General features: G+C 37.5%; 4 protein-coding genes across 22 annotated transcripts in view; 2 read left to right on the forward strand and 2 right to left on the reverse strand.

Moving 5' to 3' along the window:
- The window catches only part of MRPL57 (mitochondrial ribosomal protein L57), a 407,990-nt gene that overhangs the window by 253,898 nt on the left and 127,195 nt on the right, over positions 1–26,897 (reverse strand). The gene's annotated exons all lie outside the window — the stretch shown is intronic.
- SAP18 (Sin3A associated protein 18) overlaps positions 1–26,897 on the reverse strand; it is a 556,924-nt gene that overhangs the window by 221,234 nt on the left and 308,793 nt on the right. The window lies entirely within an intron of this gene.
- Positions 1–26,897, forward strand: part of EEF1AKMT1 (EEF1A lysine methyltransferase 1) — a 351,602-nt gene that overhangs the window by 171,723 nt on the left and 152,982 nt on the right. The window lies entirely within an intron of this gene.
- Positions 1–26,897, forward strand: part of XPO4 (exportin 4) — a 113,676-nt gene that overhangs the window by 22,276 nt on the left and 64,503 nt on the right. For 2 of the 4 annotated variants that reach the window (XM_050766730.1, XM_050766728.1), the window contains exons 3-6: positions 3,759–3,900; positions 10,711–10,849; positions 22,874–22,990; positions 23,707–23,860. In XM_050766730.1, coding sequence (XP_050622687.1) covers positions 3,759–3,900; positions 10,711–10,849; positions 22,874–22,990; positions 23,707–23,860 — 552 coding nt within the window. Of the gene's footprint in view, positions 1–3,493; positions 3,649–3,758; positions 3,901–10,710; positions 10,850–22,873; positions 22,991–23,706; positions 23,861–26,897 lie in introns of those variants that run through there. The other 2 variants (XM_050766729.1, XM_050766731.1) reach the window with 2 other exon arrangements.

Consider the following 26,897-nt stretch of genomic DNA (forward strand, 5'->3'; position numbering starts at 1 on the left):
CACAGAAAATCTTTTCACTCCTTATTCAGTTGCCACCAGCACAGAAGGGTAAATTCCTCTAAGAAGACTTCTCATACAAGTGGCAGTCAATCGCATTTCAGAATTTTCGCATTCTTGTTTAGGGATTACGTGTCATTTTTACAGAAGGTCTGGGTAATATATTCTACTAAAGGGGAGACTTTCTCTGATGCTTCCCTTTTCTGGCCTCTTAAAATTCTGCCTTCTCACTTCTAACTTGAGTTTTGTATGTTGCTCATTTTTCCTCATTTCTTTCTCTTCTTATCCTTTTGTTTTCATTCTAGTTTTTATTTTCTTTGCTGTATTCTGTGTGTGTGTGTGTGTGTGTGTGTGTGTGGTGTATGCAGCTGTGCGTGCATGCAGCATGCTTGTGCATTTTGTCAGAAGAGCACTTTTAGACTTTTTCACTTCAGAAGTCTTTGGCACTTAGGAATTTAAATTTTTTAGGGTCATATGTTCCTTTAAAAAAACAAGTGAGTTCTATTCTTGTTAAATAATCAAGAACTGTGAGGGATTGGTTTATTTCTTCTGGAGCTAACTTTGTGGCATTCTTTTGCTCCTTCTCAGGGAGAAATGGATTTCTTTGACTTCTGATCTCAGAAGTGCCAAAAAAAACCAAAATAATAAACCACCAAAAAGTCAGTTAAACTGGTAAACTTTTACATCTCTGGAAAATTGTTTCCTTAGTAGTGCTGTCAGTCATTGGGAATTAATAAATCATCTTCCATCTGAGACTTTTTGTCTTTAGTTGGTGGGCATAGTTGTCGCTGAGTCAAAGCGCAGACTTTTGGAGCTTATATGGCCTGTGCTTTGGACAGAAATACTTAAGGCCAGGGAGTTGATTGTAGTAGCTTTGTATCTGTGGCTTCACTACCAGGGATTTTTCTTTTTTAAAAATACTTTTTGGTCAGAGTGTAGTGCTTTTCCTGTATTATTAACTTAACTTTTGTCTTCATGTTTCTGTTTAGTTTCAGATGGCTGACAAAATTCAAATGAATGTTATTTACATAATTATTATTAAAGAAAGCTACTATGGTAGCAAATGAAAGCATTTTGCTAAAGTGACCTAAAATAATTTATTCTCTGAACAGTGGCAGATCTTCCCAAAAGTAGTTAGTTTAGAAATTCTAGATGAGGCTGGGTGTGGCAGCTCATATCTGTAATCCCAGCACTTTGGGAGGCTGAGGTGGGTGGATCACCTGAGGTCAGGAGTTCGAGACCAGCCTGGCCATCATGGAAAAACCCTGTCTCTACTTAAAATACAAAATTAGCTGGGCATGGTGGCACATGTCTGTAATCCCAGCTACTCGGGAGGCTGAGGCAGGAGAATCACTTGAATCTGAGAGGCGGAGGTTGTGGCAAGCGGAGATCGTGCCATTGCATTCCAGTGTGGGCAACAAGAGTGAACTCCAATCTCCAAAAAAAAAAAAAAAATGCTAGATGAATTGTGAGTTCTTCATGAAAACCCTGTAGTTTCAGGCATCTGTATAACAGAGAGCAAAAGTAAGGCTCATATGTATTTGTGAAGTTCTGATTTCATACTGGTAGGCTTCTAGAGTACCTTCTAGTATCTCTTGCATATTTCTACTATGTATAAGTTAAATTTATGACAGCTAATAATGGTTTTTATGAGAAAGGGTAATTTGTTAGTTTAGGAAAATTTCTTCTTTTAAATTAGGAGTTTGGCTTTTTTTTTTTTTTAATTCCTCCATTCTTAGAGTCAGCTTCTTATGGGAGTATTTACAGATCTTCGTTTAATACCATGCAGAGGTGTCTAAGAAAAATAATTAAGAAACTTTTGTCTCTTGAAAATTTCGAATATTCATTTTCTATAACTGCCCCCTCATATCCAACACCCACCCACCTCCAAGGGGCAGAAAAAGGCTTGGATGTGAAAACAAATAGTTAGAAATAGGAATGCTTCAGTGCTTGTTAACAGTGAAGGTGCTTATTTGCTCTGTCTTCAGTGGCATGTGTGTTTCAGGGTAGATTAGTATTGCTCAAGAAACATTTACCAGCCATGTGACCTCAGTTTCCTCTCTGTCTCTTGGGGCATCAGTTTCCTCAGCTCCTGTAAAATGGAGGGATTGATTTAGATGGTCTTCGGAGGTCTATATCTAAAATTCTGAGAGTACCTTAGATTTTGCTTCATTGTTGAAATCCATGGTTAAGGATTTCTGGTTTCTTGTCCTTAAAATTTATACTATTGCAATAGAAAATGAAGATAGGCAAACAAACATCATTTTCTTTAAGAAGAGGTTTATAATCAGAGATTATTTGAGTTACCTTTATGAGACAGTAACATATTTCTCTTTAAGTGATCTAAATAGATGGAGCTGGGTCTCTGTTCAAATCTTTTTTTTTTTTTTTTAAACTCCTAGAACTGTAAGCACATCTTTTCTAATAGGTTCACATTTTTAGAAGCTATTGCTTTATTTTAATTATTTATTATATTTTAAAGTTTCTGAATTTGTATCAATTCTGATTGTCATCTCAGTTAGAGTTCATGTTAAGATAGCATAGAATAATCAAAACTTTAAAAAAAGATTCAAATTGGTTTCTCTTAGTGGTTTTGGTATGATGAAAACTCCTATGTAGTAGTCTAATGTGGTAGGAATTTATATAGGGTACACCTTTTCTCATGCATTTTTATAGCTAAATGTGTCAAGAACACTTGTAAGATTTTTAAATGACCTGAGCTTGAATAGGAGAGAAAATGGTGTGCTTGACTGTGTATATCTTCATGCTCTTCTGATAAGTTCTTGAAGGTGCCAGTCTGTGCCTAGAGTTAATTTCTCATGGCTTTCAGATACGCGTGTCCAGTGATCTTGGCAAATAATCTGGAGTCTAATCATGGGCTTTTCATGGATTTCACATGATGGTTATTTTTTAGAGCCTCAGAAAATTTCTGCTTTTTCTTGACTTCATTTCGACTGTTTCTCCCTGTTGATAATGCTGTTTGGAAACTGATTGTAGTGGTATTGGTGAATAAAAGAAAAAATAGAAAATTAATATAAAAAATTTTAAAGTGTGTTAATTTTCTATTTTTTCTCCCCTGATTTAGATTTTAGATCAGATACTATAACTTGTTAGCTAAGACTGGGTCTTTCTAAGTGTAGCTTTGGGATTTTACTCAGTTTGATCAGTACTGCAATCAGAAAATTCACAAGCACTTCTCACCTTGTGTAAATGTGACTTACATTGTTTTTTACATTTTGAGAAAGAAAACCTGCACATGATTGTTTTTATTTCTGGACTTGCTATTGTAGATGGGCCATCCTGCTGAAAGCTGAATACTTAAAAATGAAACATTTTAACAGCATGGCTCATCACAGATAGTAATGTTCAATGACTACTTTATTATAATGTTTTTCAAATACAAAGTTCTGTTTTGCACAGGGTGAGAATCTTAGGAAATTTTCTGATTGCTTTATATTTTTATTTTTATTTTTTTTAAAGCTGTGTTATTTTTTAGTTCTTCATGCTTTGGAAGTAACAGTTGAAGAGAGGTGAGGAAAGTTTGTGAAAATTGTGATCGGTGATTAGCTGCCACCTGCCTGAGGTGTCTTCTGAGAGGAACTAACCTCTTTGTGGTGCTAGAGCAAGGTCACTGGATAAAAAAAAGAACAGGTAACCATCTTATTCCTTGTCTGAAAAGTTCTGTTTTAAAATTAATAAATGCAAAATGTTCAAGGTAAAATGAACAGTTGTTTAAATAAAGTTTTTAATTTTCTCCTCAGAAACTAGTAAAGTGGACTATGTCCTTTTTCAAGCTGCCACAGCCATAATGGAAGCAGTTGTCCGAGAGTGGATTCTCTTGGAAAAAGGTAGCATCGAGTCTCTGCGAACATTCCTTTTAACCTATGTCTTACAAAGGCCCAAGTAAGTACATGGAGGGGTACCGCTGAAATACTTTTGCTGAGCTTATGTGCGTCTTTTTAGAGCTTTTTTTGTTTGCATTTTAAAAACTTTTGGCTGGGTATAGTGGCTCACACCTGTAATCTCAGCACTTTGGGAGGCTGAGAGGGAGGATCTCCTTGAGCCCAGGAGTTTGAGATCAGTCTGGGCAATATAGTGAGACCCCGTCTCTATGAAGTACAAAAAAAGAAAAAAATTTAAAAAGCTGTAGATGTTTAAGGTTACGTTCTATGTGGGGCTCGTATTTTAAACCCTTGTATACACATGATTGTAGGTAGTTTTGGTGCTTGATGAAATAATACCTTTTATTTAAGCTTTTGGTTCTCTGTTTTGTTTCTTTGGAAAGATTATGCTGGATATTAGTTTTTTGTTGTTGAGTTGTGAAGAACTTAGTTATAAATAAAACTTGACCTTAGACTTAGATGAAGAACCTTTATATTTACTTGTTCTTTTGATTCTTAGTAGAGATGATTATTTCTTTTAATGTATTTTAAATTTAAAATTGTAAGTATTAATATAACACAGGTGAGTATCCTAAAACAGGGGAGAGGGAAGAAGCTAAGTACCACTAACAAATCAGATGTTACCCGTATATGTACATAGAAATGTGCATAGAGGGCCTGGCGTGGTGACTCACAACTGTAATCCCAGCACTTTGGGAGGCCAAGGTGGGCAGATCGTGAGGTCAAGAGATCGACACCATCCTGGCCAACATGCCGAAACCCTGTCTCTACTAAAAATACAAAAATTAGCTGGGTGTGGTGGCACGCGCCTCTAGTCCCAGCTGCTTGGGAGTCTGAGGCAAGAGAATCACTTGAACCTGGGAAGCGGAGGTTGCAGTGAGCCGAGATCATTACACCACTGCATTCCAGCCCGGTGACAGAGCAAGACTCCTTCTCAAAAAAAAAAAAAGAGAAATGTGCATAGAAAAGGTTCTATAAGAAGTTCCAGAATCTTTAAGTAGCTTCCATTGAAAATAGGATCCGTTTTGTGGAATGAGGTGAAATTTTCTTTTTATATTATACGTATCTTATTGCTTAAACATTTTACAAAATTGTGTACATTTATTTCTTGAATGATTTAAAAAAAAAAATGAGGCCTGGTGCAGTGGCTCATGCCTATAATTCTAGCACTTTGGGAGGCCAGGGTGGGTGGCTCACTTGAGGTCAAGGGTTCCAGACCAGCCCGGCCAACATGGTGAAACCCCGTCTCTACTAAAAATACAAAAATTAGTTGGGCGTGGTAATGCATGCCGGTAGTCCCACCTACTTGGGAGGCTGAATCAGGAGAATCACTCGAACCTGGAAGGTGGAGGTTGCGGTGAGCCAAAATTGAGCTACTGCACTCCAGCCTAGGTGACAGAGTGGGACTCCGTCTCAAAAAAAAAAAAAAAAAAGGGAAAACTATCAGCGGCATAACTTTTGGGGAGAAATTGATTTACTATTTACCTTTTTTTGTTAAGTTCCCCAAAGGCCGTGTATTCTTTTAAGAATAGATAATGCACTTGTATCTTTACCGTTTGTGCAGTTGAATACTTTATATATTCATTTCCAAAGTCATTGAAGAAAAAATTTTGTTATGTAATCAGAAATGTGTGTGCTTAGGAATGGTGATTAATGGCAATAAACATATACATACAGTTTTAATTTTAGAGCATACTCATACTCATGCATTTGTTTCTGTTGTCTGTACTCTGGGAGTCTGAGTTAATAATATTTAATAATACTGACATGACTTTAGCACTTTGTTAACTGCTAACTGCCTTACATACAAAAAAAATGTGTGAGAGAACAAAGGCAAGGTTTCTGTAGCCTATTAGTGTTGCAGGTTTAGTGGATAATGTGTCCTGTAGATAAGTGGATATACATGTTTGTGAGGAGGGCATGGCTGGTTTTTTTCCGGTTTTCGTAGAATAAGGAAGACTTTTCCTGGTTTGAAACCTTTCTTTTCTCTGTCATGCTGGATTGATTGATTGATTGATTGATTTTTGTTTGGTGGGTCCATTTGGATGTGATACTAGTTTGCTCTTTTGTTGTTTTATTTGACCATATTTGCTAGACCTGACAGGGCTGTTTTTCTTTTGACCCCTCTGTACATAAAGAAAGGTAAGTACAGGTGAGTAGAGGTCTTGATGATGTCAGCAAGTGCTTGTTCCCGTTATTTTGTTCGTTGTTTTGCACACAGTGTAACTCAGACACATCAAAATTTGTATTATCAATTGTAACCATGGAAGAGGTATGTGTTTTGTTGAATTCTACTAAAATGATATTTATTTTGATATTTTTCTTTACCCTACGAAAAATTTTGAAATCAGTTATTATGAGAGTGTGTTTCTTGTTGAACACAAGTTGAGAAAACCTTCATATTTATTTATATTTATGTAATAAAAGAAAATAAGCCTTAGAGCCTCTGTGTTTATAGAAGTTTATATGTGGGAAGGTTAAAAAATTTGTTTTTGATCTCTAGGCCTAAAATGTTAGAGTTTTCTGAAGAGCAGTCTATTTATGTGACCTTGGGAAACTAACATAAAGTCTCTTTAATATTCCGTTTTACCTGTAGAACAGGGACTTGGTACCCATCTCTTATGGTTGGTGTCAGGATTACATGAGACAGTTCTGAGCACAGTGCCTGGTGGGGAGTAAAAGCTCTGGCTGCTGCAGCCATCATCATCTGGACCAGCCTTCCTTAAGGAGTCAGGGCCAGCAGGGGAGCTTCAGGTCAACTAGAGAGGTTCTTTTTTGTGGAGCTGTTTAGTTATCATAGCCTTTTCTCCCCCTTGTCCCCATCCCCCAACCTGAGAACCACTAAACTCTGGAGACCTTGGTAGACTTAAATGTGTAACAGATTTTCATTATGTATATGTGCGTGGTCTCTTACATTATCCAAAATAATCTCATTCTTTTTTTTCCCTTTTTATTTGTTTTTATTTTTTTTTAGAGACGGAACCTCGCTCTGTCACCAGGTTGGAGTGCAGTGGCGCGGTCTCGGCTCACTGCAACATCCGCCTCCTGGGTTCATGTGATTCTCCTGCCCCAGCCTCCCGAGTAGCTGGGGCTAGAGGTGCGCATCACCACACCCAGCTAATTTTTTTATCTTTAATAGAGACAGGGTTTCAGCATGTTGGCAAGGATGGTCTCGATCTCTTGACCTCATGATCCTCCCACCTCGGCCTCCCAAAGTGCTGGGATTACAGGCGTCAGCCACCATGCCCGGCCTTCTTTTTATTTTTTTTTAAATTGAGACAGGGTCTTGCTGTGTTGTCCAGGCTGGTCTTGAACTCCTGAGCTCAAACAGTCCTCCTGCCTCAGTACCCCAAAGTGCTGGGATTGCAGGAATGAGCCACCGTACCTGGCCTAAATTAATCTCATTTTAAAATCATTTTGATAATTTAGAAGCTAAAGTAATTAGCTTCATTGTAGAGTTGATTGTAGGGTTCCACATTGAAATAGCTCACACATTATCTATGTATGTATGTATGTATGTATGTATGTATGTATGTATCTGTCTATCTATCTATCTTGATTGTAGGGTTCCACATTGAAATAGCTCACACATATCTATCTATCTATCCATCCATCCATCCATCCATTTATTTTTTTTAATTTTTAATTTTTTTCTTTTTTCTCGAGACAAAGTCTTGTTTTGTCCCCCAGGCTAGAGTGCAATGGCGCGAACTTGGCTCACTGCAACCTCCGCCTCCTGGGTTCCAGCGATTCTACTGCCTCAGCCTCCGGAGTAGCTGGGATTACAAGCACACACCACCATGCCTGGCTAATTTTTTGCATTTTTAGTAGAGATGGGATTTCACCATGTTGGCCAGGCTGGTCTCGAACTTGTGACCTTGTGATCTGCCCTCCTCGACCTCCCAAAGTGCTGGGATTACAGGCATGAGCCACTGCGTTCGGCTTACATACATATTTTTTATCTCCAACTATTTTTAAAGAGAGAGTCTCACTGTGTTGCCCAGCCCGGAGTGTGGTGGCAAACTTTCAGCAAAGTGGAAAGAAGAGTATAATGAAGACATACAACCTTTTTCTAGTAGAGGCTCAGTTAACATTTTGTCACATTTTTTATTTCTCTCTTATGTATATATACATTTTTTACCCTTAACTATTTGAGAGTGCCACAGACATCATGATACTTTAGCCTTAAAGTCTTTGAACATGTCTCTTCTGAAAGCATAATCTCAATACTCTTGATATAATTGATGTATTTACATGATCTAACAATTCTGATTCCATATTCTGGGTTTCCCAATTGTCTGAATAGTATTTATATCCTTTTTCCTTTTTATAGGTTTTTTGTTTTTGTATTGCAGTCTATCTGTTGCTTCAGATCTATTAATACTTGCTTTATTTAGGTACAGTAGGTTATTTTTTAATCTAGGTGAGCCAGAGATGATACAACGTATTTAGTTGTCATGTCTCTTGTAATCTAGAATAGTTGTGTGCTCTTTTTTGCCTTTCATGACACAGATATGTATATCTTGTAGGATGCCCTACAGTGTGGATTAGAGTCAAGTTAAACGTTTTTGGCATACTGCATAGGTAGAATTCTGTAGGCTATGTAGTAAACTATTACATAAATAATGTGTACTTCCCAGTATGTGCACATAATTTTTTCTTTTTTTTGTTTTCCTCTTAATTGAAATAAAATTTGTATAGAGTGAAATGCACAATGCCCTTTATTAAAGAGGCAAGTGTAGCATAGTGGTCAAGAAAGGGGTTTGCACCTACTTCCGCCACTTAACTCTGCAATGCTGGGCAGATCACTTCTTTGTGCGTTAATTTCCTGATTTGATTTTTTTGTTTGTTTTTGAGACAGAGTCTTGCTCCGTTGCCCAGGCTGGAGTGCAGTGGCACAATCTCGGCTCACTGCAAGCTCTGCCTCCCAGGTTCATGCAGTTCTCCTGCCTCAGTATCCCGAGTAGCTGGGACTACAGGTGCCCGCCACCGGGCCCGGCTAATTTTTTTTGTATTTTTTTAGTAGAGACAGGGTTTCACCGTGTTAGCCAGGACGGTCTCTATCTTCTGACCTCGTGATCCACCCACCTTGGTCTCCCAAAGTGCTGGGATTACAGGCGTGAGCCACCGTGCCTGGCCTTCTGATTTGATTTTTAAATGGAGTGAATAATAGTAGTATTATCATGAGGATTAGATGTGTTAATACTTGTGAAACTAGTTCATATAAATTCTTGCATATAGTAAGCATTCAATAAATGGTAGCTATTATTCATTCTCCTAAAAATTTTAATTCTTGCCAATAGAGATATTTGAAACTATCTTTGTGTATGTTTGTAGTCATGGTCTTCAGCTTTATGTATGTTTTCTAGTAGTAGTTAGTGCCTATGAAACTATTCTGTCCTCTTAAAAGTACAGAAATTCCCTTTGGCCAACTAATATTCTTACGCATAGTAGGATCTCTGCATTTATTTGCTTAATGAATGAAAGATGAATGGTTCAAGTGTATGTTTTGAAGGAATGTTTTTTCACTTCAGTCTTGACGATAGGGAGACATGTTTATTCATCTGTATAAATATCTAATAAATGCATGTTATGCAGCAGGCAGTGTGCTTTGCATATGCTAGTGTGCATAGAATGGGCAGCTGATCTGGGAGCTAGTGAACCAGTAGTAACAGATATGTCATGTCACGTGAGGGTGCCGTGGGAACCCTGAGTGATAACTTTCTGGAGAAAGTGACATCACAATCTTGGGAGAGGGAATAGAAGTTCAGAGGCCTGGAAGTGCACGAGTGTGGAGTGAGGAAGTGAAAGGTCAGTATGTCTGCAGGTGTGAGTGTGTGTGGAAGGACAGACGTCAAGGAGAGGAGCAGCCACCAGTGGCTGTAGGTGGGTGTCCAAACTGGGACACTTTGGAGAGTGAAATAAAGAACTATTAATAATTATTTGGGGCAACAGTTAAATTGAGGCTGTCCCAGGAAAGCTAGAATGGTTCCCACTGCTTATAAGCCATGTTAAGGGGCTTGAGTTTATTCCAGGGGCACATGGTGGCTCTATCTTTGTGGGATTCTAGAGGCTAGATTATCAAGTTTGGGAGTATGTTTTCTGATCCTTATCTTTCAGAAAAGATTGTGAAAAGTCAATTAAGTTTCTGTGCCCTTGTGGTCAAATGGGCTTGGTAAAATGCCTCCACTTGGGACGGGTGCTTCTGTCATCACATGAAGGAACAGAACCTAGATATGAACGTTTTGAATGTGTGTGTTTTACAATTTTATGTTTCCATAATGATGTATCTTGGATAGCTAGTATGTTGCCTTTAAACGTTAAAGGGAAATGGGATTTAGGATAGATTAGTGGTTGTAGATGTAGGTTAGATCAGAATTTATCTCCAAACTAGTGGAATCTTAATCTTAGTGATTTTTTTTCCCTACAAATATTTAACAGGGAGCTGACTTACATCTGTTGAATGCTTCCTGGAGCAAATAACGCTTGTATAGTGCTTAGTATGTACTGGGCACAGCTCTAGGAACATTTAACCCTTATAATAACACTAGCAGTGTTATTCTCATTTTACAGATGAGAAAACCAAGGCCCTGAGTGCTAACTGTCTTGCCCAGGGTCATACAGCCCGTCCACAATGGAGCCTGGGATTGAACCCAGGCCTCCTGGCTTTGGAGTCTGTACATAACCATTTGGCTCTGCTACTCTCACATGTAAGCAATGTTATTAGTAGCTACAGGCATAGAGAGAAGTTTGGAAGTATTCTTGTATTAGATTTAGGTAAATTTTTCATAATGATTTTTATGTTTTACAGCCTTCAAAAGTATGTTCGGGAACAGATTCTACTAGCAGTAGCAGTAATTGTAAAAAGAGGATCATTAGATAAATCAATTGACTGCAAAAGCATTTTTCATGAAGTCAGCCAGTTGATTAGTAGTGGCAATCCCACTGTGGTAAGTGTGCTGTTTGTATTTATAAATATTAACAATTTATATTTTCTGTTACACGAATAGCATTATAGCAAGAGTAATGGATATCTACATAAACAAAAAAGTGAAAAAGCTATCAGTCAAGCAATTTTCATTTGTTCAGGTTTTCTTCTAGTCTTTTTTTTTTTTTTTTTTTTTTTTTTTGAGACAGAGTTTTGCTCTTGTTGTCCAGGCTGGAGTGCAATGGCTCAATCTTGGCTCATGGCAACCTCTGCCTCCTGGGTTCAAGCAGTTCTCCTGTCTCAGCCTCCAGAGTAGCTGGGATTACAGGCATGTGCCACCACGCCTGGCTAATTTTGTATTTTTAGTAGAGACAGGGTTTCTCCACGTTGGTCAGGCTGGTCTCAAATTCCCGACCTGAGGTGGTCTGCCCGCCTTGGCCTCCCAAAGTGCTGGTATTACAGGTGTGAGCCACCGCGCCTGGCCTAGTCTTTTTAAATATATGTACATAATATAAATGTGGTGTACTTTGCTTTTTTGTTTGGTTCTGTATTTTCCATGTTGCCATAAATATTCATAATCATGATTTTAATTGTTATAAAATATTATAAGCTAATATGCCATAATATCGTTAACCATTTCTATTGAACTTTGTTTTGCCATTTCTAATAAACCTTTGATAGCTACTAGTGATTACAGAAGTATTTGAATAAAATAGAAAATATCTGACATAACAAAAATAATTAAAAGTTGCTGTCCTAATAGGCCATTGGACTTTAGCAGTTACTGTCAACTGAACAAATTAGGGATCACTGTTCTTGGCTGAATTACTTTGGGAAGCCTGTTCCCCCACCCTCTCCACTCTCCTGTCCACCTTTTAGAGAGCTGGGGTTGTGCCTGGAGAGTGGCTTTTTGGTTGTAATCACTCTGAGGCAGGAGGAGCTGTGGTTGCTGTTAATGATTAGCTGTGATTCTTGGTTTAACCTATCAGCTTTTATCACCTGAATGATATTTCACTCATATAGAATTGAGATTGGTAATACTTGGCTGTTCTGAGTCTCGGATATTAAATCTTTAAGTGTTTTGGGTAGCTTATTACCTTAACATATTTTTAAACCATTTTAAAGATATCTATGTGAGGCTATATGCCGTATGACTGTTTGTTAATTCCTTTTGTCTTCAGTGGCCCCTCAGTTAGTGGATGTGATTTTCACCGTGTAGTTGACGCTTGGAGGTTGAGATGCATTTTAGGAGGGCCACATACATTGTCCCTTGCTTTCCACAATATCTTGGATCTCTTTTCTCCTGCCTTTGTGTCCACCACTTTTCACTGCACACAGCTATGCACTCACCTCACAGTCCCAGCCATCTGCTTCCACTCTGCTTAGGACCGCAGACTGATACCCCAGGAGTCTAGAGCCACGGAATCTGTAAGCAAGCTGGTCAGGACTTTGGAACTTACTATGTATGTCCTAAGTGTTTTTTGTTTTCCTTAGAAATTCATCAGTGGTCATGTGTTTGTTCTTTTTTTTCCCTTAACTTTATTGAGAAGTAATTTACATGCATTACTATGTCTAAAATGCACGCCTCGTTAAGTTGTGACAGTTGTGTGTACCAGTAAACTCCTACCATAGTCAAGATACAGAACATTTTTATTTACATCTTGATTTTTTATTGTGTGATGTTACATTTTATGCCATTTTTGTGGCAAATTTCCTCAAGAGTAGTGCTGTCCAGTAGAACTTACTGTGTTGAAAGAAGTGTTGGATGTCTGTGCTTCCTAATATGTAGCCGCTACGCTGGCCACTTGCGGCAGTTGGTCATGTGAAATGTGGCTAGGGTGACTGAAGAACTGAATTTTCTAATTTTTAAAATTTTAATTTAAATTCAAATAGCCACACGTAGTTAGTGACAGACATACTGGATGGTGTCGTTCTACAGACTGATAATCTAATTTTATGGCCCTTTTACTTAATCTTAGTATTGTGAAATTTAGTTTTTTGTATAAAACTAATACATTTGAAAGTATATATGTTTGAATCTTTACATTCTATAAGTCATTTTGGTTTTGTTTTATGAAGTGGGACTATTTCTTGAAAGTAATCACCTAAGAAGAGTTCATATTAAATTTTTGAGGTGAAAATTATGGGGAGCTCCTTTTTTTTAAATTTAAGAGACAGGGTGTGATGCAGTAGTGCATAGCTCACTGCAGCCTCAGTCTCCTGGGCTCAACCAGTCCTCCCACCTCCCATCTCAGCCTCTCGAGTAGCTGGGATTAAGGTACAGGCTACTTACTGTACCTGGGTAGGAAGCTTTTTTTTTTGAGATGGGGTCTCACTTGCTCTGTTGCACAGGCTGTGCAGTGCAGTGTTACGATCACAGCTCACTGCAGCCCCGAAGTCATGGGCTCAGTCCTGGGCTCAGGCTTCCCACCTTAGTCTCCTGAGTAGCTGGGACTATAGGCACAAGCCACCACTCCTGGCTAATTTTAAACATTTTTTTGTAGAGACAAGGTTTCACTGTGTTGCCCAGGCTGGTCTTGAACTCCTGGGCTCAAGTGATTCTCTCACCTCAGCCTTCCAAAATGCTGGGATTACAGATAGGAGCCACCGTGCCTGGCCATGGGAAGCTATGTAGTGTAAATTGTGGTAGTAGACATAGTCTCCATTTCTGATCAACGTGTTGTGAGCTTTAGATAAATCAGTTGACTGTAAAAGCATTTTTCATGAAGTCAACCAGTTGATAAGTAGTGGTAATCCCACTGTGGTTAAGTGTGCTATTTGTATTTATAAATCTTAACAATTTATATTTTCTGTTACACAAATAGCATTATAGCAAGAGTAATGGATATCTACATAAAACAAGTGAAAAAGTCATCAGGCAATTTTCATTTGTTTAGGTTTTCTTCTAGTCTTTTTTAATGTATATACATAATACAGATGTGGTGTGCCTTGCTTTCTCATTTGATTCTGTATTTTCCATGTTGCCATAAATATTAATCGTTATTTTAATTGTTATGAAATATTATAATCTAATATACCATAATAGTCAAATATGCCAAATATAATATACCAAATATTATAAGCTTTGTTCATGAGATGCTGATGCTTCAGCAGTACCTACGCGAGTTGTATAATGGTAATCTTGTCATTTCTATGAATTTTGTTAGAATTTGCTTCCACACTAATGGCCATGTGCATTATCCAATGGTGGTCATCATAGATAGCCTGGGGAAAAAGAAGTGGTCGATATACGTAGATAAAACTAGCAGAGAAAAGGTTTGCAACTGAGACTGCTACTTGGAAATATATCTTTACCCCTAATACTCTGAATCAAGTTGCCCTTCATATTTTAGATTTCACATAAGAACATCTTGTTTCATTTTGACCGGCTGCAGTAAAAGAGTCCGGCTCATTGTGATAGACAGGATTTAAACTTGAGGAATATTACTAGTAACTCTGAGATCTATCTATTTATGACTAATACCTTTCCCTTGTTTGCTTGGTGATCATTCCAGCCAGGGTTTTGGTATTGGGGTAGAATTTATGCGGCCTGCCCTCACCCCCTACAAGTAGCTTGTTAGTACTGGGACGGCACAGGCAAAGGATCAAGAGTTCCTTGCCTCTCTCAGGAATGAGCACATACTTGGGAACTGAGTTCTCTGCTTCCTTTCCCCTTGGGTAATTTGACCCAGCACAAAAACTAGTCCCACTGCAACCTGGGAATTGGATTTTTTTTGAGCCACTGAAATAACTGATCTTCTGAGAATGATTGGAACAGATGTCGCTGTTCAATTAGATAGGATTTTGCTCTCTTCATAGTGTGTACACTTTGAGAATAGTGGATAAATGTAATATTCTCATGAAAGACTCCAAAGATATTTTTAAAGTCAAATTTCTTCCTTTCTTTTTTTTTTCTTTTGAGACTGGGTCTTGCTCTGTTGCCTAGGTAATGGAGTGCAGCGGTGCAGTCCTGGCTTACTGCAGCCTTGACCTCCGCATGCTCAGACGATTCTTCCACCTCAGCCTCCTGAGGAGCTGGGGCTACAGGTGCACGCCACCCCACTGAGCTATTTTTTTATATTTTTGTAGAGACAGGGTGTTGCTACGTTGCCCAAGTTGGTCTCGAACTTCCAGGCTCAAGCAATCAGCCCGCCTTGGCCTCCCAAAGATCACAGGTGTGAGCCACCATGCCTGGCCTAAAGTCAAATTTTTAATACCAGGGCTGAGAACTACTATAATAGTAGGAAATCAATAGTGGAAAGTAGAATTTAATTTCAGGATTGCAGGATGAAATTTATTTTGGCGACTGTATTAAAAACATTAAATGTGAAAAATATTCTCTGCTTTATATGGCAAGTTAAATGCATACACTGTTCCTATTTGTCCTTGCCTAGTAGCTTGAAACTAGCTCATTAGGAAGGCCTAAAAAATGAAGTTGAGACATTTTCATATATCATCCTCTCTTCTTTTTGGACTGTTAAGAATTTGTAAGTGGTTCAAGAATTTACTTAATATTTTCTTAGTCTCAGACATAAATGACAGTGAACAAGATGATTAAAACCTCTGTAAGAAAGGAGAATGATAACTGATCAGAACATTGATTTAGTATTGGCTAGAAACTTTATAAAGGTGATTTTTAAGAGAGATTTGAAAAGTAGAGAAAATTAACTGAAGGTTTTCTATAGATGAAGAAAGAGTTGACCTCATGAACCATTAAATTAGGTAACTAATTTTCCCCTCACATCTCTTCTAGAGGGACATTTCCATCGACCGTCGTTGGCCAGAAACTGTCTGTGTGTAGTCTGGCTTTTCCCCCTTCGCTTTTGAAGCGTATTGGTTTCATTTGTTTGTTTTGTTGTTTTAGAAACAGGGCCTCGCTCTCTCGCCTAGGCTGAAGTGCAGTGACATGTTCATAGCTCACTGCTGCCTCGGTCACCTGGGCTCAAGTGATCCTCTCACCTCAGCTTCAGCTGGGATTATTGGTACGTGCCACTGTACCTGGCTAATTTTAAAATTCTTTTGTAAAGGTGAAGTCTCACTATGTTGCCCAAGCTGTCTTGAGCTCCTGACCTCAAGGTGATCCTCCTTTCTCAGCCTTATAGGTGTGACCCACCACGCCCAGCCAAGAATTGATTTTTGATGGTCCATTTCCCTGTACTCATCTCATGTTTGCATTTATACAGGTTTAGAGGCAGTGTACTATAATAGAACACTGATTTTGGATTCACACTTGGGTTTAAATCCCAGCTCTACCATTTATTGCCAACCTAACTTAAATTAACTTCTCTTGGCATTAGTTCACTAATATGTAAAATGAATGTGATAATATTCACTTCTATTCAGCAAGTATTTGTGTTCTCTCCCTAGTAGTCTGTCACTGCTTTCTTCATAGAATCTTGGGAAGTGAACTATAGTAAATCATGTGTTTTTCTCTCCAACAATATTTTAAGTATGGAAAAGCAGAAGAAAATGTTTATGCTATGAGTGAAAACTAATCATTTGTGTGTGGGTTTTTTTTGAGACGGAGTCTCGCTCTGTCACCCAGGCTGGAGTGCATTGGCATGATCTCAGCTCACTACAACCTCCGCCTCCTGGATTCAAGCTATTCTCATGCCTCAGCCTCCCGAGCAGCTGGGACTACAAGCGCATGCCACTATACCAGGCTAATTTTTATATTTTTAGTAGAGATGGGGTTTTGCCATTTGCGCCAGGCTGGTTTCGAACTCCTGACCTCAAGTGATCTACCCACTTCAGCCTCCCAAAGTGCTGGGATTACAGGTGTGAGCCACCACACTCTGCCAATTTGTGCGTGTTTTTAAAAAATACAGGTAACCAACACATTAGCCTTTCTTTAAATGCTTTCAGAATTTTCTTAAAGACTTTGTTCTCTACAGTTTTATGGAAAGATTATATCTAATTTGTATAAAAAATGATGTATTCTTCGTTAATTCTTGCCTGTATGGTTATTAAATAATATGTTGTTTCAAGCTTGTGGGCAGTTATGATGTTTTCCTTCCATGATTTTAAAGGTTACCGTGGTTATTTCGTCTCAGTTTGCAGTAGTGTCAGACCTGCTATCAGTACTAACTTGGGAGGGATATGGAAACTTGCCTTCCTAGGAAAGTAGCAGAATTTTTTTTATTTTAAGTTAAAATTTTAATCTGTATTTAAATATATAATCTGTATTTGTCTTATTTCCTTTGAAAGTGGTAGGCATACGTTAAATCACTTTTAAAGCTGTTTAATTTAGCATTTAAGTATCCTTTCTTCCTCTTTGCCATACTAGAGAGAAGTGGGTGAGAAATTCACGTGTCTACGGCAGCCCCTGGATGTGATAGCCAAGTTAATCTCTCTTATCATAAGTCTCATTGATGTTTGCATAGAAGAGCAGCTGGAAGTCTGCTTTATGTATGGCAACCTTTCATAACGTTTATTCTTGGTAATAAAGCTCCTGGGGTAAGAGCCAGGCTATTATAAGAGACAATCCTCTCTCTGAACAAGAGTATTTTATTTTGTCAGCTGGAGTTAGTGTTTGAGTATCTTGGGCTTGTGACAGTAAGCTGGTGAGTGAGGCAAGCTATCTCTGAAGGGCATTTTTTCACTAGCTTGAAATTAATGGCTTTTGCTAGAAATAAATGAGAATACTGCTATAAGACTTTCAGTGTGAAGATAAGAGTTACTTAAATTGTTAGCCCATGAATTAACTTGTGAATTTTCAGTACTTCAGTGAAAGAAGACAATTAGACTTTTTTTTATAACCTTGACACCTCATTACATTGGTCTTCTACTTGTTTGACATATTAAAATTTTCTCGTAGAAATGTCTAAATAACCAAAAAATAGGGAACACATCATTTATTTTCCAACTTCTGTTGTGTTAACATGGTGCTGGGCATGGAAATAAACATTGATTCATTAATCCAAATAGCATTTACTGAACATCTGCTATATTGCTTTAATTATCGATACAGCTTCAGTTATAGCTCTCTTTTTTTTTTTTTTTTTTTTTTTTTGAGATGGAGTCTTGCTCTGTCACCCAGGCTGGAGCGCAGTGGCCGGATCTCGGCTCACTGCAAGCTCCGCCTCCCGGGTTTACGCCATTCTCCTGCCTCAGCCTCCGGAGTAGCTGGGACTACAGGCGCCCGCCACCTCGCCCGGCTAGTTTTTTTTTTGTATTTTTTTAGTAGAGACGGGGTTTCACTGTGTTAGCCAGGATGGTCTCGATCTCCTGACCTCGTGATCCGCCCGTCTCGGCCTCCCAAAGTGCTGGGATTACAGGCTTGAGCCACTGCGCCCGGCCTATAGCTCTCTTTTTTAAGTGGTGTAACACATTTAGTAATTTTAATTTTGCAGAATGTAGATCATCATCAAGGAATAGAATTTAAAAAAGCCGAAATAGGTGGTTGTTATTTTTTATGATAATGATAAAAAATACAGCTGCTACTTTACCTTCTTGTAACCTGGTGTAATTACATGGTATTTTTAAGCATTATCCAATTTGAGCCTTAGGACAATTACGAAACTTAGGAAGAGCAGAGGGTGGTAGCCCTTATTATAGGTGAGAAAGCTGAGGTCAAGGTACATGAAGGGCTTTGACCACAGTTATTTGAAGAAGGAAATCTTGGACTGTTAGAGCCCAGATTTTCTAACTGATTCAAACAGGATTCTTGTATTGGACTCCTAAGAGAGTCCTGCAGAGTGTTTTTATTTATAATTTATTTTAGATGTAATTTTAATAAATTTTATTTGGTTTCTAACTTGTGAGCAAATGAAAATGATCCATTTAGAACTACACGTTAGTGGCAGTCAAATTGCCAGCAGCAGTGAATGATAGACAACAACAAAGGATGGTTGAGAAAAGCTATGAAGCAGACATAAATCAACAAGCATTGGGATCTGGCACCACGCTGCCAACGGGTGGAAGGCTCCTTATGTTTTGGTAGCTTCCAAGTAGTCACTTAACTATAATATCATATAATAATTGCCATAGAAATAATTCCTTAAGAAAAATTTATAGGAAGTTTCATTAAAAATATTTGCTTGCTGCATTTACAAAATTAACAGATATTAACTTAATTCTTTATGATCTTAGATAAGTGAAGTATTGTTGTATTAACCTCTTAGAAGTCTTAAGATTTGTATTTTATACTGAGCAAATTCCTGTGAATTTTAGTATGGCAGTCTTTTATCAATCAGTCAGTCAACTTTGATCCGATTTCACTGACATTGATTAGTACAGCTTTTGTTTCCGGCTGTCTGAAGTATCAGAGCCACTGTCTCTGATAGGGAAAAATATCTGGCTCTGACTTTGACAAAGGCCAGAGGGGCAGCACTCGAAGATACTGGTCAGTAGAGGGTGAGTTCGGGGGTGCACTTGGGATGCCCACTGAGACCAGCCGACTGAAGGAGGCAGATAAGAACATTCTTCAAGGGTAAGAAAAGCTAAAGCTGGTGATCTCCTCTCGGCAGATTTGATGCTTGAATGTTTTTTCTTTCCTCTCTGTCCTGGGAAGAAGCTGTCCTCTGTTCTCCCTTGGGAGTTTTATTTTTGGCTTGCTTCCCTAGCGATCTTCATTACAACACAATGTGAGAGTAACTTCATTTTAAGGGGATTTAATCCATAATTAAATATTGAAAATGAGCAAACATATTTAGAAGTGAGTCCTAGACATTTAGTGATATGTTTAATTCCCCTATGAATAGGGAGAAATACTTTGTTGATATGTGTTGAAGTACTTTGCTCTCTTAATGTATAATCAATGTTTAATTATTCATCATTCTCCAGGAGTCTCTATTCATTTGGCACCTTTGAGCCAGACTAGTGTAGTATGATTAATATTTATGATGGTAATCTCATATTCCTACAGGATTTCCAAATTAAGGAGAGCTTATACTATTTGGTATCTTTTAATGATGAAAATATCCTATTGAGTTTTAGTTCTTTGGAAGCCGATAACTGTAGATACAGTCAAAGCCGGAATATTTGAGTTCTTGCAATACCTCTAACAATGCTGTATGATAATTTATTTTTATGTATTTCTTAAGTCTTTAAATGATGTATTTAAATAGAACACACTTGTTGTTAGATTTTTTTCTTTTTATTTCATAGGTATAAAGTGCAAAAGTAGAATGTAAAACTATATATGGGTTGATATCAATGGTATATAAAAATTTATATCTGTGCACTAAAAAATTAGAAAGCTATAAATGTTACAGTAATAACTCCTGGATGATAGGATTGTAGACAATTTTATTTTCTTTGTGCTTTTCTATAATTTCTGGTTTTTCTAAGATAGAAGTATATTTTTGTAGGATGAAAAATTATTTTAAAACAAAAGATTCTTATGTGTTCAGGGGGCTAAGTCTATAAGTGCATTTTGTTCTAAATTATCATCGATTACGAATGTACTTGTTTTTGTGGGTGAAGTTGTACTTCATTAGTGTGGAAGTTGCTGTTGTGGTGGGACGTGTTCCTTGCTGTAACTAAAAAGCAGTTCCACGCCACGGGGCTCCTTGTTTTGTGTGATGAAGTTGGTAGTTGCAGGAGGAGCTTTAGCAGGGCTTTCACTTGTCGTTGCCCTGCCCCTCTCCTTCACTCATTTGTTTCTCATCTTGACCATAAACCACACGTTATCTTGGGAAATGTTTGTTTCACGTGAAAAAGTAAAGCTTTTGTGAATACATATGGTTGTGATCATTAATTAGAGAGATGTTCCTGAAGACTTGAATATGGTGGTAGTTTCAAAATAAGGCATTTTGTGGTGAATGCAGTAAAACACAATCTGTGGAAAGTTGTAAATTACTTGTGAAAAATTAGTATAGATTATTTATTTGTAAGAATAATAATTTGTTTAATGAGTGCTTCTAGGTTCTTTCAGCTTGCAGGTTTTTATATGTTATGTGTGAATTCTGTTTTTAATAGGTTATCTCATCTGAGAGTCAGAAATTAATTTCTGTTTTTGGTAAGACAAGTTTTCTCAAACATTTAGGTGTGTTTATAATGTTTTATTGACTGGAGTCTTAGGATAAGTGGAAAGCTAAGTCTAAATGAAAAAATGCTTTTAGGATCCTAGGATCTTGAGATTCATCATTAGATCATTGTGAATTAACTTTTTTCTCTGAATCTCATTAATTTGATTTAACGTCTACTTTCCCCAAAGCCTAGCTGTGTTTAAAAATCATGTTTATAGTTGATCCTGATGTTATTTAAATGTATCTATCTAATGTTAATTGCTGGCACTATAATCATTACTCATTTTAAAAGAAAATTTTTGAAAACCATTTTGTTAACCACAAAATGAAGGGATTCTACTTTCTGAATGTTTGAGATCCCTTTAAACAGAAAACAACAGAAATATGTGATCAGCTGTTTTTCCTGTGAGAGGCCTCAGTGCCTGGCTTCTTTCTCTCCAAGAGCCTGGGGCCATACATAGGCAGTTAAATGGGTTTCTTGAAGATTTTGGGAGGAGGGGACATTTTTATATTAAGTCATGTATATTTTGAAGTAAAATTACAAAATGTGTGTGTTTATGCCAAACCAGTAGCATTCAGAGAACTTTCATTGTTGCATCTTTGATCACACCCCTGGATTCCCTCGAGAATTTCCGCTTACTTCCAGGTGTGGAAAAGTCTGAGACACTTCCTTCATGTATGGGGTTTTGTGCCTTTCATAAATATTAGCTGTAATATTAGCTATATAATAAACAAGTCACGCTTGTTTTAGTTGAGATTAAGAGGCAAATAAGAATAAGTTTACTTTTTTTTTTGAGACGGAGTCTCACTCTGTTGCCCAGACTGGAGTGCAGTGGCGCGATCTCGGCTCACTGCGACCTCCACCTCCCAGGTTCAAGCGATACTCATGCCTTGGCGTCCCAAGTAGCTGAGATGACAAGTGCCCGCCATCATGCCCGGCTGATTTTATTGTGTTTTCAGTAGAGACGGGGTTTCACCGTGTTGGCCAGGCTGGTCTCGAACTCCTGATCTCAGGTGATCGCCTGCCTTGGCCTCCCAAAGTGTTGGGATTACAGACTGAGCCACTGTGTCCAGCCTATGTTTACATTTTTTTAAAGGAAAATTTCTGACATACACAAAATGGACAAATTGTCTATTAGTCACTCATGGAACCATCACTCACCTTCAACAGATATTTCATGCCAATTTTTAGGAATTTAATATCATGAAGTTATTTGCTAAGATTTGCCAAGATAAGTATCTGGAAGGTCAAGGTACTGACATCAGAAGCATTTCTGAACAAAGAAGTTGCAGTTGGTGGGTGGGTATGACTGTGTTCAGCTGTTGGATGAGCTTGCATAAATAGTATCATCTTGACTTTAATCTTTCGGTTGTTCAGAGGTAGTGTGCATATTTCTGTTTAACTCCTGGAAAGTTGCCAAGATAATTTGTATCCTCTTTCCATCCTTGGTACCTTGACGCTAAATAGTCTGGGAATAAAATCAATGATTTGATATGAAGAGCCTGTTGGATAGAAACAATGAGAAGGAAAAATCTTCATTTTTCTATTTAAAAAATTTTGGGTATTACCTGGCTATAAAATTCTGGACACTATAAAATTTGTTTTACTTTTCATCTATTTGGGAATGCATGTTACAAACACAACAAGGAGTCAAACAAACATGGGTTGAAATCTCAGATGGCCTTAGATAAGTACTCTGAGTCACTTCTCTCAAATGTAAAATGAGGATATAGATTGTTCTGCGAATTAAACAAAATAATACCTTCAACATTGATTATTTTAAAATACCGTTTGAATTCCACTATTGAATAGGAACAGTGTGTCCTGAGTTCAAGTGTGAGATGGATTTGTATAACAGCATTTGAGGAAGTACTATTAACACTGACCAGACGACTTAGAAAGGAGAGCTAATATTTATTTTGTCGTATCTAATTTTCTGACTGTTATGAGATCTAAAGACGCAGTGGAAGATCTAAAATTAGGGAGAAAATGTTCTGTTATGTTTGAAAAATGCATTGAAACAAAGCATTGAAACCGTAATGCCTCACAATTATTTCTTATCAAACAATTACAGCAAACTCTGGCCTGTTCTATTCTGACTGCACTATTGAGTGAATTTTCAAGTTCGAGTAAAACTAGCAACATTGGATTGAGCATGGAATTCCATGGTAACTGCAAAAGAGTTTTTCAGGTATTGGTAGTTTCGTTCTTGAGTTTTAATTATCGGATCATTCACTTTTTACTCCATCTATTCCTAATGACGTGAGGATATTTTTATGTAGTTGAATGATAGCCTGTACTTCAGGATTTGTTTTTTGATTTCAAAGGATACAGTAAAGTGATAGGTTTGGTGAATGCAGTTGATGGTTTAAAATTATTCGTTTAATTCTAGTCTTAAAAAAATACTTCTATAAAGATCTTTAGTTTATTATTTATTTCTTATTGTGTTTAGATATAACTAATTCAATTGATGGGACTCTGCTGGCCTTAAAAATAGGTCTGGAAGAATGCCAGAAGGCCATGTATTTCAAACGTTATTGCAGATGGTGCGGGCTCTTTGTCTTGTATGTATTGTTTGGCTCTGGAGTAAAGTTATGTGAAGGCATTGGCTTAAATCCTAGGGCTCTGCACTATAGCAACTGACTCCTCCAGCTCTGCAGAAGTTGTCAGAGACTCTCCTCTCTATGGAAGTAGCATTTATATCCGAGTACACGTATTCCAGCTGGCGTCACTCGAAAGCTACTGCGATGTAAATTACAAGTAGAGGCCTAAAAATGGAACACGTTCTTAAGGAAATTGTGTTTTCCATTGGAAATTTTAAGGTGTTTGTTTGGTTTCATGATTCTAAAAGGGAATACATTTTGAATAAATTTTTCATATAAAATATTTGTGATTTATTGACTATAGGAAGAAGACCTTCGTCAGATCTTCATGTTAACTGTTGAAGTTCTGCAGGAGTTCAGCAGGCGGGAAAACCTGAGTGCTCAGATGTCTTCAGTGTTTCAGCGTTACCTTGCACTCGCCAATCAAGTCTTGAGCTGGAACTTTCTTCCTCCAAATTATATCCTTTTAACAAATTAATAGTTTATCTGTGGTAATTTTCATAGGTGACTTAATTACTGCTTGGAGTCTTTAACCTCTGCAGCTTTTATAAAACATGTTGAAAGAAAATAAGATTTTTTTTAAGAAATAGAATTTAATTTCTTTATCTTACAATGCCAAAAGACAGTGGATACTAGAATAACACTAGAAAATTTAAAAGTTTATTTACTCCTTTGTAGAAGAAGTTTGAATACTGGATACTAGAATGATACTAGAAAATTTAAAAGTTTATTTACTCCTTTGTAGAAGAAGTTAGAATATACAGAAACGTGGTGGATGACGGAGCTATTGCTAATTTAGAATTAGCAATATTCTTAGGGAAGGAAAAGAAAACAGGTAGAAAGTACCTTTTAAGAAACTGAATCATTTTTTCCTTGGACATGTAATTATGTCTGATTTTTTGTTTGACTGACTGAAAGCTAGTTTGGAGTGCAGTGTAGATAATAAGTTAGTAATATGTTTGTTCTTCAAGGGCCTTTACCGGTATAAAAAGATGAGAATTTTGCTTTTAGGAAATTATTCAGAAGTTTAAGTGGGTTGTATTATCAATGCATGTATCTGCTTTTTAAATTAGTTACTTAAAGTAGAGATACTTGTGTTTCATAAACTTTAAGGAACCGCTGTCTCATTTGCGGTGCTAGGATATCTGCTGCCTGTTGATAATAGTATACAGTGGCTACCCATTTGCTGTGTGAAGTCCGATAGATCTGGATTCAAGCCTCTGCTGATCTTAGGGAAATCTCCTGGGCCTCTCTGAGTCCCAGCTTTTCCAAATGTAAAATGGGGGTGTGGATTGTTGTGTGGATTAAATGAAACTGCATTTAAAACATTCAGGAGTTACTTGCTATTTATTGAGCTCTATAATAGCCCCTTGAATTAAATAGTTCATTATATAACTAGGGGTCTTTTACACTCTTCTTTGTTGATCCAGTACGTCTCTGCAGTATAGGAAATTTAATGTGACCTGTTCTAGATGTCTTTAATCTGGGAGTCTGTTCAGAAGAAAAAGACCGATGATAAGCAGACAGGAAATAGATGTGAAGTCAGATCAGAGATCTAGGGTGGGAGTAATCTTTATTGTAACAGAGCCAAGAGGAGCTACGTTTACATACATAGAAACTCACTAATTATTTGTGGCTGGTAAAATTATGACATTTAAGGAGTGTGGTGGGGTGTAACTCCTTCTTCCTTTTAAACTTAGTCTATTCACGTAGTAGAAAGGCTGTGTCAGATAAAGTGCGTCTGACTCCTTCAACCATGAGTTCCCCAGATTTCTTTCCCGAAAGCGGTCATGTGAGCTGCTGCGTTGTGGGGCAAAGCTTACAGCAAGGTCAGTCACCGTTTCCTTTTATTCTTCTTCTGTAATCATCTTTCTCCTAATAACCAACTTTTGTCTTTAATATATTACCTTAATTCTTTCTGGTTGTCAAGAGGTGTCTAATTGCTTAGGTTTGCTTTTTAAGAAATTTTCCCTTTCAGTGTGTCAATATTTTTGTTCCGGGTTTTTTTTTTTTTCTTTCTTTTTTTTTTTTTTTAAATAAGGCAGATTTTATTCAGGGGAGCCAATGGTGATAGCTGTGGGGACCACCACAACAGGATCTTGCAGTTGGGGAGAGAGATTGGATTCAACTTCTTGCTCCAGTGTTTTCAGTGGGGAAAGAAAAGATACTGAAAAACCTTGAGACATATTTTAAAAATATCAGTCCATATGGAGCTATCAAAATATTAATTATACATGTAGGGAAAAAAATCAACAAAAGTTACACTGCATATATTTTAAAGTGTCTGTTTTAAGGGAAATACAGTTGGTAGAGAGTGACTATTTCATAAAAAGAAACAGTTCTCTGGGAGTTTGGAAACAAAGCTTGTCTAAAAGTTACACACACACACAATATTTTATAAAGTACTTAGGTAAAGCTTTGGAAAACCTGTCATCTGAAAATGATAAGCAATACTGCAGTGTTGCCAAAGGAAATAATTCCTTGTTTAAAGAAAGTATATCTTGGTTTTCGACTTGAGGATATTTTGCTTCATGGCTTGTAAGTGAGTTCTGGTGTGACCTTTTCATATAGTGCCATTTGTTGGCTGACTGCACTACAGCTAAGTATTCTTTGAGTGGATTAACTTTAAGTGTGGGAGAAAGAACTTGGCAGTGAGATTAAACTAAGCTACAGATTTAGCACTCATTAGGGAAATCAATTTCAAGGAACTCAATTCTGACTAATTTCTAATTTTGTAAATTACCTGGAGATCTACCATTCAATCAGTAAGGAAAGAATGGAATAATTATGCAGCCTTATACCATGCAGAGGGTCTAAATAATCAAATTTAACTTAGTTTAAAAGTGTTGAATTGATGCCTTTTAAAAGATGGTTTATCTGCTGGATGCGGTGGCTCACTCTTGTAATCCCAGAACTTTGGGAGGTTGAGGTGGGAGGATTGCTTGAGTCTAGGAGTTCGAGACCAGCATGGGCAACATAGCACAACCCTATCTCTACAAAAAAAATACAAATATTAGCTAGATGTGGTGGTGTGTGCCTGTAGTCCCAGCTATTCGGGAGGCTGAGGTAGGAGGATTGCTTGAGCCTGGGAGGTTGAAGCTGCAATGAGCCATGATCATGCCATTGCACTCACCCTGGGCAACAGAAGAGACCCTGTCTCAACATAAAATAATAAAATAAAAATAAAATAAAATATAAAATAAAATTTGTCTCAGGATAGACAAATAATAAATCGTGGGAAATGTTTGTGTGTTTTGATAATTTAGAATGGTGTCATGTTAAATGAGACTGTGAGTAACAATCCTCATTCATAATTTTTTCTAATCTGCTTTCTTTTTTGTATCTTTTTATATTGAGATAATTTTGTTTTTATTTATTTATTTTTGAGACAGAATCTTGCTCTGTCACCTAGGCTGGAGTGCAGTGGCACTATCTTGGTTCACTGCAACCTCTGCCACCTGGGTTCAAGTGATTCTCATGCCTCAGCCATCTGAG

The sequence above is a fragment of the Macaca thibetana genome, chromosome 17 (assembly GCF_024542745.1).
Source record: "Macaca thibetana thibetana isolate TM-01 chromosome 17, ASM2454274v1, whole genome shotgun sequence".
NCBI lineage: Eukaryota > Metazoa > Chordata > Mammalia > Primates > Cercopithecidae > Macaca > Macaca thibetana.